This window comes from Nothoprocta perdicaria, unplaced genomic scaffold (assembly GCF_003342845.1).
Source record: "Nothoprocta perdicaria isolate Ctin4 unplaced genomic scaffold, notPer1 scaffold_342, whole genome shotgun sequence".
Taxonomy (NCBI): Eukaryota; Metazoa; Chordata; class Aves; order Tinamiformes; family Tinamidae; genus Nothoprocta; species Nothoprocta perdicaria.
Genome location: NW_020455580.1, coordinates 545,743 through 563,155, shown reverse-complemented (window position 1 = coordinate 563,155; position 17,413 = coordinate 545,743). Strand labels below are relative to the sequence as shown.

The following is a 17,413-nucleotide window of genomic DNA, read 5'->3' as shown; positions in this document are numbered from 1 at the left end:
CAAGGCAGTGGGAATGCAGGGCAAGAGGAGCCTGGAGGCAAGTGCCAAGGGAGGCCAGGGCMGCAGGAGCGGCCTGAGGATGGATGGGGCCTGGCCCAGGTGCAGTGCTGCCGGCCCTGGCCTCCCTCATGGGACCCGTGAAGGGGCCCTAAGGTGTCTGTGCAGGCACTGGGGGYGGCCGGGGTCGGCCCCGGGGGACGGGGCTGCTCCCGGGCCCCCCATCCTGCCCTAACCCCAACCCGCATCCTGGCCCCGCCCCCGCCGTGCCATGGCTCCGCCCCCTGCCCCTCTGCTGCGATGGCCCCGCCCCCAGGCTCCGCCCCCTGCCCCCTCCCGCCCAGCTCGTGGCCGTTTCCATGGGGAGGCAGCGACGCCCGCCGGAGGCCGCAGCGCGAGGCGCTCATTGGCTCCCCTTGCCGAGGGCGGGCGCAGGCGGCGGCCAATGGCGGTGCGGCGCGCCCCCGCCTGGCCGACACCGCCCTCCCCGCTCCGGGCCTTGAGGTAGCGGCGGCGACTTCCGGCGCGGGCGGAAGCGGCGGCGGCGGCCGGGCGGACATGGCGACGGGCGGCGGCTCGCGGTCCCCCTCCCCCGCCGAGCGGCTCCCGCCGCCCTTCCCCGAGCCCCGCGGCGGCGGCGGCGACGCGCCGGGGGCGGCCGACAGCGACACGGAGGGCGAGGACATCTTCACCGGCGCCGTGAGTGGCGGGCGGCGGCCGGGCGCAGCATCCCCCGGGGAAGGGGCCCGAAAGAGGCGGGAGAAGAGGCAAAAACAAAAGAGTTTTAGGGAGGAAAGCGAAGCTTTCGCGGCGCGGCAGGCGGGTCGCAGTCACGGAGGGGACAGCGGGCAGTTGTTTCCTGTTCTGAGAAATCCACTTTAAAGCGAATGAAGACCGGGTCGTTCCAGAAGAGTCACCTTGCTGTGACGCTGGAGCAGACGCTTCCCGCGTCCCGGAGAAACCCGGGATCGGGAAGGCCGTCCGGGGAGACCGCCGTGAGCGGGTCCGCAGAGGCGCTCCGTGCCCGCCTGCCCACCCGCCGCTGGAAAGCCTGCGAGGCCGGAGCGGCCCGCGGGGATTGCTGCGAGATCCGCGTGCAGGACAAGGGGCTCCTTGAGCCGGCTCGGAGCGGGGAGAGGCGCCGCAGGACCAGGTCCCTGTGCCTGCCCTGCAGGCAGGTGGGTGCCCGAGCTCTGGGGCCACCTCTCGTTTCACCCCAAATCTCGTTCCCCGTGAGCTGAAGCTGGAGGCTCCTTGCCCCGTCCTTGTGCAGGCTCCGCTCCTTCCTGGAGCGTCGCCCYGTGCGTGGAGCCCGAGCGTGCGGAGAGCTCGAGCGTCGAGCGGGAAGCYCCGGCTCCGCCATGGAATCATGGAATGCCTAAGGTTGGAGGGGACCTCTCTGGAGATCATCTAGTCACCCGCCCTGCACACGCAGGGTCGCCTGGAGCACGGGGCACARGGCTGCGTCCAAGCGGGGTTTGAGGATCTCCAGAGAAGGAGACTCCACGGCCTCCCTGGGCAGCCCGTKCCAGGGCTCTGCGGCCCTGCTTTAGTTCAGCTCGGAGAGGAATGGCAGCCTGGAAGGCCCCAGCCACTGGGCTCYGGAATGTCGTTTACAGGAGTCGTAGCGCTGACCCTGTGCGGCACTGGCTGGAAAGGCAGGTCCTGTGCTTCTCCGTGCTCTGCCTCTCAGTGCAAATGACCTCTTGCTTACATGCTTTTAATTCTTTTACAGAGCAAGCCCACAGCACCAAAAAGGGAATCTCTGCTCCCAGTGAGCAGCAGCTCCAAAGAGAATGGGGTTCCTGAAGAGCAAGATGATCAGGACTTATTTGCAGGTGAGTCTGCATCTCTTGGGAACTTTCTGGGGCTTTCTGAAATCTAAGCCTGGAGTAATCTCCCTCCTAGCCCTGCCCTGTCTRTGGCCAGACCACACTTATTCGTGTTTATCCTAAGCTTTATCTCTCAGACTTGCATTCCAGCCTGGAAGCACCGAGCTCTAGCGGTGTTTCTGGGAAGGTCAGAGGAGCCTCCTCCAGGTTTTTGGCTGCAGCAGATTAACTGCTTTGGAGCCAGAGAGGCCTAAAAACTTGGTTTGCTTTTGCGTTGTCATTTTAAGCCGTTCAGGCAGCGATGTCCTCCCAGAGACAGAAGGCTTGTGTTGTTCCCACCTCCACACAGGTGAAGGTTGAGATATGGCTGTCCACAGGCACCAGGAAACGTAATATTCCTCAGAAAGGGAAACAAGAAGGGCCAGTCCTTGCACTGCTCTCCTGTTTCTTGGCTGGGTGAGACCCCTCTGTCAGAGCCACCCAGAGAAGAGTCTGTTTTGGGGAGTTTTGACCCCCTCTGGGTGGAGAAGTGTACTGGGAAGGCCCCCAGCCTCCTGGCTGGTCTGTATGCCCTGGAAAATCAAACTTGCTTCTAGCTGCTCCACTGTGTAGTTGCTGCTGCCAGCAGCAGCCTGCACTGACTTCATATTCTGCAGCAGGATTTGTCACAGGCTCTTCCTGCACTGAAAGATGCATCAAGCTGAGCTCTTCTCCACGCTTACAGGTGTCCTGTTATGGGTRTTATAATTGATTGTCTGTTGTTACTCCCTAGAGCTCATGAACCTCTCCCAGAACACGCCAAAATTACCTTTCCAGTAACGCAAAGTAGAGAGGCTGACCCTTGAAACTTCTCTTGACAGATGCCACTGTAGAGTTGTCTCTAGACAGCACGCAGAACAACCAGAAGAAGGAACTGGCCAAAGCATCCAATCCTGCCCCCCCGTTTGACGTAGCCACAAGCTCCTCTTCTAGAAACCCTCCAAAGAGCTGTGAGGAGGTGAGAACTGCTCCGAGCTTTCCAACTTGCCCTGCCGCTTTGGGACTCTGGTGGGCAGAAACCTGTGTGTTTATGCAGAGTTAAAAAAAAAATGCATCTGGAACGATGCAACAAATGTAATTGGCATATTGGAYGTCCTGGCTCTTATCTCGGGCCATCAGTCTGAGCCTGATGCCACCRAAATGGGCTTCGGGTCAGCCTGACCATAACCTTGCTTGTGTGGAAGCAGCTGATGTGGCCCAGAGCTCTGACTTGGAGCTCTGGCAGCCTGTGTTGCTGCATTTGGGGTGAGTGGTGTGATTTTTATTGTGGGGTTTTCTTTCCTTTTTTTTTTTTCTAATGTCCTGAATGCAGGCTCCCTAAGTGGAACTTGTAATTGTGTGACGTTTGGTCTGAATCCTGGACTTCTCTGTAGGGAAACAAACCTATTTCAGGGCCAGCAGGACAACCTGTTTCCTTTTGTGCCCTGAGCACCACCAAGCTTGTGAGAACTGACTTTCTGCAGTGTTGTCAGGGGCAGCACCTCAAGTTAGCTTTGGCCTGGCTTAGATAAGGAAGCCATGCAGAGATAGGATGGGCGCTGAGCTCGCTGATAAGCCGTGACCTTCAGGTGCAAAGGCTCTTTGGAATCGCTCTCAGCTTCATCCAGGCCTTTAACCCTGTTCCACGCTTGCAGGACTGCAAGGGGCTCTAAGCAAACGTGTGGGTCTGTTGGAGGTGGCCCTGCTCACGTGTGCACCCCTTAGCCTTTGGTCTGTCCTGGTAATGTTGGGAGAGCTGTTCAGACTGGATCTGCTGGGTGCTGCTGCAGTCCTTGTCCCCTTGTTGTGCACACAGCTTACCTTGTGGCCTTGGTGCCTCAAGTGCTTTCAGACAAGAACTGAAATTGTGATGTAAAACAGCTARAAGGAACTAATTTTGTACCGAGCTGAGTGAGAGTGGGCTCTGCAGGTTTTCAGATTAGCACTGTAGCAGTTTGCACATCCTTCTGTGCACGTGGCCTTGTTGTAAGGCCAAATCCAAGCTGGGATCCCTGGAACAGGTGGCTTCAACACAAACAAGAAGCCYAAGGGCTTTGCAAATTTCCTAGGCCGGACTTAAGTACCAAAGATGCCTTYGCACCATGGAAAGCTCGCTTTGATCTTTGAAATTCTGTGATTTGGAGAAGATCAAAGTCTGGATTTCTGGATTTAATTTACTCTCCATATGTTCTTACGCCAAACAGTTGGAAGAGGAGGAACAGGAGGACAAATTTGAGCTGACAGTCGGAGTGAGTGACCCGGAGAAAGTTGGTGAGTTAACGTCCTGTCCTGAACGATGAAGCTGCTGTAGGCCGCCACGCTTGCCAGTAGGACTGAACGTGGATATTATCTCCACKTGCCACAGTTCGAGCTGGATCACTCGCTTCCCCAAAGCTTCTTCCAAGAGCTAGAGAAAGCAAAGCTAAACAAAGTAAAAAAACCTAAAAATCTAKGTAACGTGGGGCAGAAATCCTCTCTGTAAAGCCTCAAAAGCAGGGAGCCAGGAGAACATTTAGGAGGGCAGTGATACCAGCCTCTGCTTCAGCTAGCAGAGCTCAGTGCCTACAGCTGTGCTGTTGTCCAGCTTCACTTTATCTCCAGGATAAAGTGTGGTTGGCACCAAAGAGGCAAAATGACCTTCACTTCAAACTAAGCATCTTGCTCCGTGCTCTGCCACCTTGCCTAGCAGCTGTGGAGCGCCGAGAAGCAAGAGGCCTTTTCTGTGCTGCTAGTGGGGATCAGAGCGATTTGACCAGCTCTGTGGCTGTCCCTCTGTCCCTCCCTGGGGTGTGGGGAGTTTTAGGTGGCATCTGGTCCCAGCCAGCAAAGCAGCCTCGCTTGTGGCAGCTTGTTCCAGCTCTTGGCTTATGAGCTGTGGAGCTGGAAGATGCTCTGGAGGTGCTGTAGGGGTAGCATCAGTCTCCTGAAGATGCCCTTCAGTTGAACCAACAGGTAAACCCTCCCTTTGCCCAACAAAGGGGTTTCTGTACGAGCTGGAGGAAGCTGCCTGTGATGTCTCGGAATCAAACYGCATGGAGCCAGGAGCCGTCTGGCCTGCGCCCTCTGAATAGACTGCTTCATGTGCGCACAGCCACGGGCTTGTGCGGCCYGAGCAGATGTGTGGAGTTAACCCAAGCGCTGCCCGTGCAACAAGCGACTGATTGTCAGGGCTGGCTGCCTCGGGAAGGAAGAGGAGGGCTCGGTAACTGCCTGAGGGGCAGGGGCTGCAGTCCTGCGTGCAGCTGGAGATGCTGCCTGAAGTCCTGCGTGAGGGTGCAGGGCCCTGTCACTGCAGCGGGACTCGTGTCGGAGCCAGGAACATAGGCGGGTGCCTGGAGGTCCCTAGAGCCTCGTGCTTCGGGGCTTGCAAAACATCGAGGGGGTGATGGAGAGGACCAGGCTTGGGGTCCTAACGTCTTGTTTGTTTTCCACAGGCGACGGCATGAATGCGTAYGTAGCCTACAAAGTGTCAACGCAGGTATGTCCCGCCCTGTGCCCCTCTGGTGGGGTACAGTCTTCCAGGATGYCTGAATACCCAGTCACAAGGCGTTTGGGGGACCAAGGGACGAGCGTAGTTGAGAAGTAGGTTTTGAAGCTACTTGAAAGAGCACTCCTCACTTCAGCCACTCAGTTGCAGCCCTGGCTGATGTCCCAGCTCAGCACTGGGTGAGGAGGAGGAAGGACACCCTTTAGGGAGAGCCCCAGGCGCCAGCTCTGTTGCTAGTAGTTGTGTGTTGATGGTGACATCAGGCTGAGCTGGGCTGTACTCGGAGGAGTTATTGCTGTAACTAGGTGGCKGTCAGGACCCACTCTCCTGGGCTAGTGACAAGAAACGTGGCCTCCAGGAGCAGCTGTGGGCTGCTGTTCCAAGCTCTGCAGAAAAGTTGTTCCTAGGTACTTGTCCATCAGCTGTTAGACTGCAGGAGTGGAGGAGCGTGGCATTGCCTTGGGCTTGAACAACTTCTGGAGGAGAAATCCAGCAATGCTGCCCCTGCACGGCTGGCTCTCAGCTTAGGTGCTCAGAGGAGTTGACTTGAGTTACCGCAGTGACTGCCAGCCCTTCTGGGTCTCTGGCAGAGTTGAGAGCTCTTGTCTGTCAGATATTAATAATCCAGTTCAAAGGCTGTTTACTAGCCATGGATCTTACAGCTTATGGCACAGGTTTTCAAGGAGCTTTTTGCTTGTACTTGGTAGTTATAAAGGAACATTGAGATGGTGGTAATCGTGTAACTGATGTGCTTTAGCTGGGTATTTTTATGGGATGGGTCCCTCACGGTGGGTAAAGTGAACTGAGAGGGACTGAGTGGAGCTGGTACCCTAAAAAAAAAGGGACTCGGTAGTGCCAGGTATCCAAAGCCTGGAGCATGGGTGTTCTCCGTGTGTAGGATTCCAGCAGCTGCCACATTGCACTGTAGGTCCACAACTCCTGTCTAACTGAGAAGAGAGCTGACTCACTGACCTGCCTGGGGTTCCCCAGGTCCTGCTGAACGCCAGGTCCAGGCAGCACTGAGCTTCCTAGACAAGTTTCATCATGTTGCTAAAACTGYAGCCGTGCGAGTCTCGACTCTCTGCATCCACCCTGCAGTGACTTTCCCACTCGGTGCCCATTCTGCCATGGAGGATGGTGTGTGGAGCCTCAGTATCTGGGGCATTGCCCACAGACTGGTGGTGGAGRCAGGAAGGGACCTTTATCAGATCACCCTTGGGTTACCTACCGAGGTGGCTTCCCCTTCAGCCCTGCCTTGGTAACACTGTCAGAAGCCACTTGTGGTCTTGGGGAGACAAGCTGTAACCCAAGGGTGGTCCCCCTTCTTGTGGAGAGCAGGGATGGTGGGATTAGGCCATGCACAGGGCTTACTGAGACGTCTGTGGCCACAGTAACAGCTGCTCTGTTCTTTAATAGCATTAATATTGCTGCTTAGTCTGAAGAGAGCTCTTAGGAGGCCTCTTAGCCTAGGCCTAGGCTTGCTCGGTTTAGCTTTGCCTGTTCCTCATCCTGCAGAGCTCTGTTCTTTTTGCACCGACAGCACAAACGATGCTTTGAGGCTGTGCGTGTGGGGACAGGTTTCCGGGGCAAGCSGGGCCTGACTTTCTTCTCTTTCCCCAGACAAGCCTGCCGATGTTCAGGAGCAAGCACTTCTCGGTGAAAAGGAGGTTCAGTGACTTCCTGGGTCTGTATGAGAAGCTGTCGGAGAAGCATGCGCAGAACGGGTTCATCGTTCCTCCCCCGCCTGAGAAGAGCCTCATAGGTGAGCAGCAGAGGAGCCGAGCCCTGCTCTGGAACCAGCCTTTCTGCTGCTGAGCTCCTGCCTGCGGTCCAGGCCTGAGCAGAGAGCTGCAGAGCAGGAGGAGGCTGCTGAAAATGATTTGCATTTTGTGGTGCAGCCAAAGCGGGGGGTAYGGGCTCCCCAGGGCTCGGGGCTTCAAGCTTGGAGTTCACAGATTCTGCTTGAGTGAGTGAAACACACTGCGCACTGTAACTGAGTTCCTGTTCACTTGAGCCCAGACTTGTTACCCTGCCAGTCTTGCCTGGCCATCCTCGGCCTCTTCTCTGGTTGTAGTTTTTTGCCAGGCGTGGGTACAAGCAAGTCTTAATTTTCCACGTAGTTCTTGCTGATTTGAGATCTAATTTCTATCGTAAAAGCCCAACTTCTGCAGCCATACTGATAGTCTGTACTCAGTAACAGCCCTCGCTGACTCCCGTGTGGTCAGCTGAAGTCACTCATCGATTGCATCTTCCTCCTGTGCTAGGAATGACCAAAGTGAAAGTTGGGAAAGAAGACTCCTCCTCTGCAGAGTTCCTAGAAAAAAGACGGGCTGCTCTAGAGAGGTACAGATCCAAACAACTATCCCCTCGTGCCTGAGCCAAGCAAGGGACCTCTGCAAGGTCAGACTGGCTGCACTCTCCTCCCTACATGAGAAGCAGTCTGCTTCTAGGTTTGCAGTGAAGCTGAAGGGCACTGAGGAGTTACAGCTGCAGAGAACTGCTTTACCTCTCAATTAGCCCCTGCTTGGAAARACCTTGCAGGAATTTGTGCCAGCAGTGCAGATCAGGTGAAGAACGACTTGGTTTCCCCCAAAATTGGTGCCCTGGCTACACAGCCCATCAGTGGCCTCTGCTACCTGTACTGACTGCTCTAGAGAGCACGGGGACACTGTTCTCCTCCAGTTTGTCCCCTGAAGGGCTAGTGGCAAGGTCCTTGATGAAGACACCAATTGATGAAGATCTAGTCTTGCGTCTTGAGTAACTTGTTGTTGATTGTCCCCAAATATTAACTGAGTGTCAGGCAGGTCTGGCCTTGAAGTTTAGTATCGCTAGAGTTCACAGGAAAGCAAGCCTCTTGCATGATGGGTGGGTGAGAACAGCTTGTTGAGCCTGACTTTTGGCCAGTTCAGAGTAGCCTTGCAGCTGACTTGCACATGGGGTTACAGCTCAGTGGGGTTGCTCTGAGCCCAGTTTGCTGCAACAGAAGTAACCCCGGGTGTGCTCCACTCTGCAGGTACCTTCGGAGAGTTGTCAGCCATCCAACAATGCTGCAGGACCCGGACGTCAGGGAGTTCCTGGAAAAAGAGGAGGTCAGTACCGTGAGCTAGCATTAACCACAAATACCTTGGAAGTAGAGAAGGGTAAGTGCTGTCCAAGAAGGTAGCAAGGCATGACATTTCCAGGCTCTTCTCAACAAGAAGCAGAAGGGCTGTAAGAGCTTTTAACCGCCAGTGACAACAAGAATGTCCTTTTTCTCTTGTGTCAGTGCTTAGTAAATGCAGTACACTGATAATGAGCCCTAACTTACTTAAGTCATGTCAGGAGCTGGGCCACCTTGAGCACATGGGTAGCCTTTTTCCTCTGAAATCCACAATAGGAGTCTGCTTGTGCTGAACTTCCACCTCAGTAGGAACTGAGTGGTATGCTTGGAAATCCATCTAGGGTGGATGTCCCTGGGGAAAACTGGCTCCTTATGGAAGTGCATATCTGAGGTAATCCYGGAGCTGAGAAATTAGAAGCTGAGAAACTAGAGGCTGAGAAATTTGAGGCAGAGCCCTAGGACGTTCCAGGGGGCTGGGAGGGCACCTCTGTCCTGTGGTGTCCCGGGAACACAAACTGCTGCTGCCTCCTGAGAGATGCTCCAAATCCCTGTTCCCTGGTGCTTGCGTCACCTGGGGCAGCCTGGGCAGCTCTCGGTTCCACTTGCAGGGATTCGGGTTGCAAGGGTGGTTTTTAAAGTGCTGTGTCACCCTGGTGCCTGGGCCAATGTGTTCTGCTTCGCTGTGGAAAGGTCAAGAGCTCCTTTTCTGCCTGAAAATGGCTCGAGTCCCAAGTCAAGTCTTGGAATGCTGTGTGGCTCGTGCAGATGCTYGGATAGTCTGGCTGGTTCTTCACCGTAGCTGTGGTGTGTGTCCTGCTGCACGCATAAACGCTGTCAGGGATCCGCACAAATACCACAGGGAGAGTCATGGTTCTTCTCAAAGCTACTTTCATCTCCTGACAAAACAAACCTTTTTTTTTTTCTCTCTCTCTTTTCTCTCATTGCTTCTTTACAGCTGCCAAGAGCAGTAGGCACCCAGGCCCTGAGTGGAGCGGGAATACTGAAGATGTTCAATAAAGCTACCGATGCAGTCAGTAAAATGACCATCAAGATGAATGAATCGGACATAGTAAGTGCCAGGACCCCTCCAGGAGGTCCCTGCTCCCCTCTTCAGAGCTGCGTGAGCCCAGCAGCTCGTGCTCCGGCCGTGAGACTCAGCTCCGGGCTCGCCCGTTTCAGTGGTTCGAGGAGAAGCTGCAGGAGGTGGAGTGTGAGGAGCAGCGGCTCCGGAAGCTGCACGCCGTCGTGGAAATGCTGGTGAACCACAGGAAAGGTGAGGAGCTCGAGCCACGTCAAGCCGTGGCCGTGCCTGAGCGGAGGTGGCTGGTGCGCAGTGCTCTGGGAGGCACTTTGGAGCTGTCGATGGCTCTTGGCCTCTTAACTGGGGATGATGAAGGCAAAATGATGACCCCACATCTCCTAAGCCGGTAGGACTGGGGAGGGTTGCGGTGTTAAAGTGCACCAACGTGCTCCTGGGTGGAGGCTGTTGCTGTCGCGAAAGCCAAGTCGATCCTGCTGTGGATTCCAAGCAATCCTCTGGCAGGGAGCTGGGATGTTTTTCTTCCTCTGCGTGTCTTGGCTGACATCTGCGAATCCCTGCCTGTCCTCCCACTCTGCCGCCTCCCCTCCTGGCCGGAGCTGCCGGCCCTGCTCCCACCATCCCGTCCCGCGGGAGAAAAGCCGCTCCCGGAGCAGCCTCCAGGCCGGCGGGGGTTCACTCTCTTACTCCGTTCCCCAGAGCTGGCGTTGAACACAGCGCAGTTTGCAAAGAGCCTGGCCATGCTGGGAAGCTCGGAGGACAACACGGCCCTGTCGCGGGCTCTGTCCCAACTGGCCGAGGTGGAGGAGAAGATCGAGCAGCTGCACCAGGACCAGGCTAACAGCGACTTCTTCCTCCTGGCCGAGCTCCTGGGCGACTACATCCGCCTGCTCGCCGTCGTCCGGGTAAGCGCTGCGGCAGCCGTCCTCGGAGCCCAGCTCCGGTCCGAGCGCCGCTCCGGGGCCCGCGTGTGCCGGGATGCCACCGGCTCTCTAAATGCCAGCGTGGGGCCCTGGGTCTCTCTCATCTCTTCAGGCAGAGGGCAGACCTGCTGCTTGTTGAGTTGTGCACGTGTTGGGCTCAGATCGGAACAGCGAGGTAGGTGAGGCCGGTCTGTGCCCTTCTCCAAGGGGGATATGGAGCATTTCTGTGGTTCGCAGGGTGGTCTGCAGCCCGGCAGAGGCTGCTGCTCCTGCAGAGGCTCTAAATCRGTGACCCGAGTTACAAATAGAGCCGACGAGCTCTCCTGGGCAGCAGCCAGAGCTCTGGAATGCCCGCAGCCTGCCTGGCACGCGCTGCTCGCTGCTGGAGACTGACAGCAATGAGTGCCGAGGGGGCCGGGAGCCTGAGAGGCTGTTAACTTGCTCCTGCCCTGACCTTGTCCTGTGCCCAAGCAGCCAGTTCTCCAGGTTGCAGAGACCAGAAAAACAAAACCACCCTAGTCAAGAGTTACAAACGTGAGGCTGAGTTCCTAGGTCTGACACAGCCTCCTCTGTGCCGGGAGGTGTCTGTGCCCCAGAGCGGGACACAGCTCTAGGGCTGAAGGTAGTAGATGCATCGTGAATATTCCAGTGCTGCCGAASACTTAGCTGCCTCTTGGCTGCTCCGTCCTGGCCGGCTTGTGGACGCTGCTCACTGCCTCTTCTGCTCTTCCCCCCGGCCTAGCTGGGTGCATGGAGAAGTCTAATGGACCTTCCATGCTCGGGCAAGTGGTTGGCCCATCCGCTAAAATCAGCGTTCTCCTGCCAAACGCCCGCCCTCGGGAGCGTGAGCACCAGGGTCTGCAGGCCCTGAGCTCTGTGCCCGGCGGGCTGCCGGGGCTGGAGCCGCCGTGCGGAGCCGGCCGCGGCCGCCCTGGTGCCAGGCCCCGTGTGCTGGGACGCGGCAGGGCCGGGGCTGGGCAGGCCTCGAGGTGGGGACGCCTCAGAGCTGTGCGGCTCCGCTGACTGCGCAGTCAGGGAACGCCCTGCTAAGCCTTGAGGCGGAACCTGCGCTGCCCCCCGTGCACGGGGCCTCTCCTGCCGCGTTCGGGGCACGTGGCAACTCCTTCCCCGCTGCTTCCTTTCAGGGAGCCTTTGACCAGCGCATGAAGACCTGGCAGAGGTGGCAGGACGCCCAGAACATGCTGCAGAAGAAGAGGGAGCTGGAGGCCAGGCTGCTGTGGGCCAACAAGCCCGACAAGCTGCAGCAGGCCAAGGAGGAGATCTCGGAGGTAGGCAGCGCGGAGCCCGCCTGGCTCCCTCCTCTCCCGGCGCTGCTGCTCGGGCGCGCAGGCCACGCAGGGCAGGGCTGCCCCCCTTCCCTTTAGAAGAGGGTGTCCCGCGCAGCAAACGGCAGCTTCTGGCCGGCGCTGTGGGAAGCTGCAGCTGCCACAGGAGGGGGCACCCACGCTCGTGTTCCATGGGCATCCATGCGGCTTCCTTGGGAAGAGATCCCRCGGACCCGAGCGCGGGGCCGCTGAGCTGCTGTGAGGGGCCCCGGCGCCCTCGGAGCTGCGCTCCAGGGGCGCCTCCTCGCGCCGAAAGCGTCGTCTCCCTGCCCGGGTGCAGCCCGTGTCCTCTCTCCGCAGTGGGAGTCTCGCGTGACGCAGTACGAGAGGGACTTTGAGCGGATTTCTGCTGTGATCCGCAAGGAGGTGATACGGTTTGAGGTAAGCTAGTCCTAACCCTTAAGTTCTTCTTGAGCCTGGGAGGGGGTTGTGAGGGCTGAGCTTGTCTAGCTAAAATGACAACAGATCTGCAGAGCTCCTTGGAACCTGCTGATCTGTTGTGCTGCTCAGCAGCTCAGCGTGACCCTGTTTCATGTCCTCATGCTGCTCCTTTGGTCCCAGGAGGGACAGGAAGGTCCTGTCCCACCCTCATGCTGGAGGGCTTAGTCCAGATTTGTACCTGCTAATGCAACTTTCTCTTGCAGAAAGAGAAATCAAAGGACTTCAGAAACCACGTGACTAAATACCTTGACACGTTACTAAACTCTCAGCAACAGGTCAGTGTCCTCGCCCGCTGGCAGCCACTTGTCCCCTTGTCCGAGCGGTGTCCCCTCTTCAGAGGGAGCTTCTGCTCTCAAATGCGAGCAGAGTGAGGAGGCCCCACGGGCTGGGGAGGGATGAGTCCCCAGACAGAGCCCAGTGCCTGTCAGGAAGGCTGCTTGGTGCAGAATCCAAGCTGTTGCTTCCCCCCTGGCTTCGGGTCACGTTTGTGGGCTGCGTAATTGAACCCAACAGCTCTTGGTGCCCACCAAGGGCAGGTTKCTGCCTCCGCCAAACAGTTTTCAACTCTGCATGTAGAAAACTGGTGTCTTAGGGCTTGAACGGGGCGGACAGAGCGACCGTGGCTCCTGACTCTGCCCTCTCTCCGCAGCTGGTGAAGTACTGGGAAGCGTTCCTGCCCGAAGCCAAGGCGATTTCCTAACCGGACCAAGCAGACGAGAGTACCTGAACTTTGCCTTTTTATACACTATACCTCTGTCTTTTACACACGAATGACTCGTAGCTAAACACTCTGGAGCGAGTAGAGGTTTAACCCCCAAGCAAGCAGCTTATAAGCCAGTAACTCTTCTAACTGTATATTTTTCATTTAGCTACATATATTTTCTTACTGAAGAGAAACTAGTTTCCTGCTTTAAGACCAGCCCTGCAGTAGGTGAAGAGTGAGGAGGGGGGTTAATGACACATGTAAATGTATATTTTTCAGCCTGCGTTTTAGGGCTCTAACGACTATCTTACTCCTGCAGTGCCATTAAGATTATGTAATAAAACTTGTATCAGGGCAAACACGCTTGTTGCGTTGCTTGTGGGAAGGGCTGGGGCTGCAGGGATGGTGGGAAGYGGTGGGGGGTGCGGGAGGAGGCAGYGGTTCCTCCTGGTCCAGGGGCAGCGGGGTGGTGTTTYTGAGAAACCCGTGACCTTGGAGGCTGTGTTGAGCCGTCTGCCTTGGCTTTTGATTAAACTTTATCCTCACAGCGCTGCGGAAAGCTAAGAAYAGGCTGTTGTTTTGGAGCCCGGAGCTGCGTCTCAGCGCTGCCGGCTGCAGGGGAAGCAGATGGTGCCCAGGTAGCACGGGCCTGTCCTGCAGCTGCAGCGCTGCGGCCCTCGCTCCCTCACACCCAGGTCCAGGTGCCCCGAGACACTTGTGCAAGCTGCAGGCTTGGGGCAAGGGCRGGTGCCTCCCGCTGCTGTTGTCCCCACAGGCTTGGGGAGCCCTGGGCCCCACAGGACGGTAATGCCCTGGGGGAATGGGGGTGTGCGGAGGGGCTGGTGCCAGGGCCGGTACCCGGCTGCCTCTCCGAGCTCGGAGGAAGGGTCTCTGGTCCCTTCTGCTGCTTGCGGCTCGGTGGGACACAGCCCTGGCAGGGCCAAAGGCGCCTTCTTGCCTGCACCGTGGGGATGACCATGGTGGTGGTGATGGGGTTGATGATGGTGCTGGGGGACCCCGCACCGGCCTCCAGCCTGGGAGGCGGCTGCGGCCACGGGCTGCGCTGGGGAAGTGAAAACCACCCCCCCGCAGGCGCCGCGTGCGCCCGTCCCGTCCCGTCCGTCCCGTGCCTCCCGTCTCGCTTCCTCAGCCGGGAACGCGGAGGGGCTGGAGGCGACGAGGCCGCCGCGGGGGGCGGCACCCGCGGGGGGGCGGCCCCGGGCCGCCTCTGTGCCCGGCTGATAGGGGGGTCCCCGGGCGCCGCCCGGTCCCGTCCCGGCCGCCCCGTCCATGATCGCCGTGTCCATCCCCGCGGCCGAGCCCGCGGCGGCGCCGCGCGGCCCCGAGCGGCCGCACACGGTGAGCGGGGCTGGGGGGGGGGGGTCCCGGGTGTCCCGCGCGTGGAGCCCCCCCCGCGTGTCCTCCGGCCGGGAGGCTCCCGGCGGCCCCGACCCCGCTGCCCGGGCCGGAACGGGGAGGAACGGATCACCCCCCCCCCCCCCCCCCCCCCCCCCCCCCCCCGTGGGGCCCCGGGGCTCTGGCTGAGCCAGGAGGGCCCCGACCTGCCCAGGGGACCCCATCGCATCCGTGCCCTTTTCCCACAAGGGCAGCACCCACCACCATCGCAGGTGGCGGGGCTCAGAGGGGGAGGGTATTGTGGCTCTCTGCCCCAGAAGGTACAKAGGTGCATGTCCCCTCTCTCCCCCTCCCAGGTTGTGTGTGGGGTGTGTGTGGGGGGGGTGTCCCCACGCGCCGCCGGCTGAGCCCGTGTCCTCCCCAGGTGTTCCGCGTGGAGGTGCTCTGCAACGGCCGGCGACACACGGTGGCCAAGCGCTACAGCGAGTTCCAGGCGCTGCACAAGCGGGTGGGGACAAGGGGTGACACCGGCCGGGGGGGGGGGGGGGGAATCCCTGCTCCACACGTGCCCCTCTCCCGCCCCAGATCAGGAAGAGCTGCAAGGTCCCCGACTTCCCGCCCCGCCGCGTCCCCAACTGGGTGCCCAAGGTGCTGGAGCAGCGACGGCAGGGCCTGGAGCTCTACCTGCAGGTGAGCAGCCCCAGGGGGAGGTGTGTGGGGGGGGTGCATATGTGTGGGACACTCCCCTARCCCCATGACACCCCCGGGTGCCATGGGGGTGCCCCCCCACCCCGCAGGGCGTCCTGACCCACAACGCGGAGCTGCCCCCGGAGCTGCTCGACTTCCTCCAGCTGCGGCCGCAGGAGCCCAAGGGCGGCAGCCCCACGTGAGTGCGGGCAGGGGGCAAGGGGGGGCGCTCTGCCTCCTGTGAGTGCGGGCAGGGGGCACGGGGGCGCTCTGCCCCACGGGCCCGGCCTGACCCACGCTCTGCCCCGCTCCCTCAGCCGCCGCCCGGCCCCACGGCCCGTCCTCAGCTTCCGCCGAGACCCCTATGCGCGGCCGCCCGCCCCGGGTAAGGAGGGGGCYGCAGCCCCTGGGGACCCCCGCCTGTGACAGCCCCGGCAGCCAAACCCGGCCCTGAGCCGCCCCTCGCTGTCGCCCGCAGAGCTGCTGCCCGACGCGGTGCTGAGGGGGGTCCTGCAGGGCCTGTACGGCCCCGCGCGCCGGCCCCGGTGCCACGCAGCGCCCCCGCGCCCCACGGGGCTGCGGCCGGGCCTCTGAGCGCCGTCGCTGCCGCCCCCCAGCACTGCGGGGCCTGGGACGCTGCGYGGGGAGGTCACAGCACCGACACAGCCCGGCTGGCAGGGACAGCCACGGAGCTGGGGAACAGGGCAGAGGCAGCGCAGGAGCTCCCGCTGCGCCCAGGGGCTCTGCCTGCCCTCATTSCCGCACAGGACTCCTGCCGCCGCCCTCCTGTTCCGGGTTTGGGCTCTGAGCTGTGCTGGGCGCAGCTGCTGCCCCAGCGGGGCGCGAGTCCTAACCCCCCCCGGGCTGACGGGGGCCTCCCGCCACGGGCAGCCTCGGCTCTGCTCTCCCGTTAACGGAACGGGAAGGACGGGGCATCTCCCGGGCACCCTGCGGGGAGCAGAGACCCCCCCTCAGCGGCCCCAGGCTGGCCCTGATGGGTGCCTGAACCGAGGAGCCACCCGTCCCCCTTGAAGGCAGGCAAGTCTCTCTCTAAAAAAAAGAAAAACCACCTTGGTCACRTTTATTGGCGCGTGTGTTTCCTACAAAAGTGACGGGACGAGGAGCCCGCGCCCCGGCTGCCGGCTGGAATGTGGGTGAGGGGGGCAGCGCAGCCCCCGGCGCGGCGCCCGGCCCGGCCGCGTCGCCGCCCCGCCAGCACCGTCACTCTTTGGCGATGGCAAAGGGCTTCTCCACCTCGATGGTGCCGCAGTCGGCGATGGTGACGTCCTTGAGGGGCTTGTCCCGGCTGTCTGTCTTGGTGCCCTCCACCTTGCGCACCACGTCCTGGAGAAGGAGCGTGCCCGGGATGAGGGCCAGCCCGGCGCAGCGGCGGCTCCCGGCGCCCCGCGGAGCCTCGGAGCCCTTACCATGCCCTCCAGCACTTTGCCGAACACCACGTGCTTGCCGTCCAGCCAGGGCGTCTTCACCGTGGTGATGAAGAACTGGGAGCCGTTGGTGTCCTTGCCGGCGTTGGCCATGCTCACCCAGCCGGGCCCGTAGTGCTTCAGCTTGAAGTTCTCGTCGGGGAAGCGGTCCCCGTAGATGCTCTTGCCTGAGGGGAGAGGAAGGTTGGGCTGCGTGGTCGGAAATAAGTCAGGATGAGAGGGGAGAGCCCCTGTCAGCCCAAAGTGACCCGCAAATGCCCCAGGCCTGGGATGGGGCAGGACCTGACCCAGCGCTGCCTCAAGCAGGACCGACAAGCGCGGGCAAGTCCCCAACCCTCCGACTATTACTGGCTTTGCCCATGTTTGCTGAGCTCGGATAGAAGCCTCGGGCTCCTGGTACAATTCTGCAGGCCAAATTACCTCCGGTGCCGTCTCCGCGGGTGAAGTCTCCCCCCTGGATCATGAAGTCCTTGATCACACGGTGGAACTTGCTGCCCTTGAACCCAAACCCTTTCTGGAGGTCAGAGGAGGGGAGAGAAACGAGTGAGACGGGGAGGCGGGGGAGGGCTCCGGAGGACGAGGAGGAGGGCGTGGGACAAGGCCGGGCGCTTGGTGGCACCTCACCTCGCCGGTGGCCAGCGCGACAAAGTTATCCACCGTCTTGGGCACGGTCTTGCCGAAGAGCCCGATGACGACGCGCCCCACGTCCTCCTCGCCGATGCGCAGATCAAAGAAGACCTTGGCGGGGTTAGAGCGGCGTCAAGGCCAGCACGCGCCAGCCCGGCGCGGCCGGGCCCGACACCACCCGCTGCCCGGATCCCCGGGRTCCCCGGGACAGACGGGGCCTGCGCCCGGCCCGCTCCCAGCAACCGAGCCATCCCGCTCCCACGGCACCGCCTCGGCCGGGCCGGGCCCGTCCCTCCCGGTTCCGCCACCCCGGCGGCTCCCCGCGCCGACCTTGGCCGTGACCTTGGGGCCCTTCTTGCGCTCGTCGGCCCGCGAGGCGGCGGGCAGCAGCAGCAGGAGCGCCGCGCCCAGC

The 17,413-nt window shown here is 60.3% G+C and overlaps 3 protein-coding genes across 3 annotated transcripts; 2 read left to right on the top strand and 1 right to left on the bottom strand.

The window, feature by feature from the left end:
- The first annotated feature begins 555 nt into the window (after positions 1–555).
- On the top strand, positions 556–13,152 carry SNX1 (sorting nexin 1). Its single transcript, XM_026043935.1, has 15 exons — positions 556–696; positions 1,733–1,835; positions 2,690–2,826; positions 4,052–4,118; positions 5,282–5,325; positions 6,955–7,096; positions 7,599–7,677; positions 8,348–8,423; positions 9,390–9,503; positions 9,614–9,707; positions 10,173–10,378; positions 11,542–11,685; positions 12,043–12,123; positions 12,387–12,458; positions 12,833–13,152. Exons 1-15 carry the CDS (start codon positions 556–558, stop codon positions 12,881–12,883), a joined length of 1,551 nt encoding a protein of 516 aa, XP_025899720.1. The 3' UTR covers positions 12,884–13,152.
- Positions 13,153–14,176: 1,024 nt separating this feature from the next.
- SNX22 (sorting nexin 22) lies at positions 14,177–15,523 on the top strand. Its single transcript, XM_026043958.1, has 6 exons — positions 14,177–14,245; positions 14,667–14,750; positions 14,828–14,932; positions 15,040–15,128; positions 15,247–15,314; positions 15,408–15,523. The coding sequence occupies exons 1-6, from the start codon at positions 14,177–14,179 to the stop codon at positions 15,521–15,523; spliced, it is 531 nt and encodes a 176-aa protein (XP_025899743.1).
- Positions 15,524–15,980: 457 nt separating this feature from the next.
- PPIB (peptidylprolyl isomerase B) lies at positions 15,981–17,412 on the bottom strand (the record flags this gene model as incomplete). Its single annotated transcript, XM_026043957.1, has 5 exons — positions 15,981–16,273; positions 16,357–16,541; positions 16,795–16,888; positions 16,999–17,112; positions 17,332–17,412. Coding segments are annotated over 5 exons (597 nt in total), but the record flags the coding sequence as incomplete, so codon positions are not given.
- Position 17,413: the final 1 nt, after the last annotated feature.

Coding starts and splice junctions, on each gene's coding strand:
- SNX22 (XM_026043958.1), top strand. CDS start 14,177: ATGATCGCCGTGTCCATCCCCGCGGCCGAGCCCGCGGCGGCGCCGCGC. Junction 14,933..15,039: donor GCCTGGAGCTCTACCTGCAG/GTGAGCAGCCCC, acceptor CCCACCCCGCAG/GGCGTCCTGACCCACAACGC. Junction 15,129..15,246: donor CCCAAGGGCGGCAGCCCCAC/GTGAGTGCGGGC, acceptor CCGCTCCCTCAG/CCGCCGCCCGGCCCCACGGC.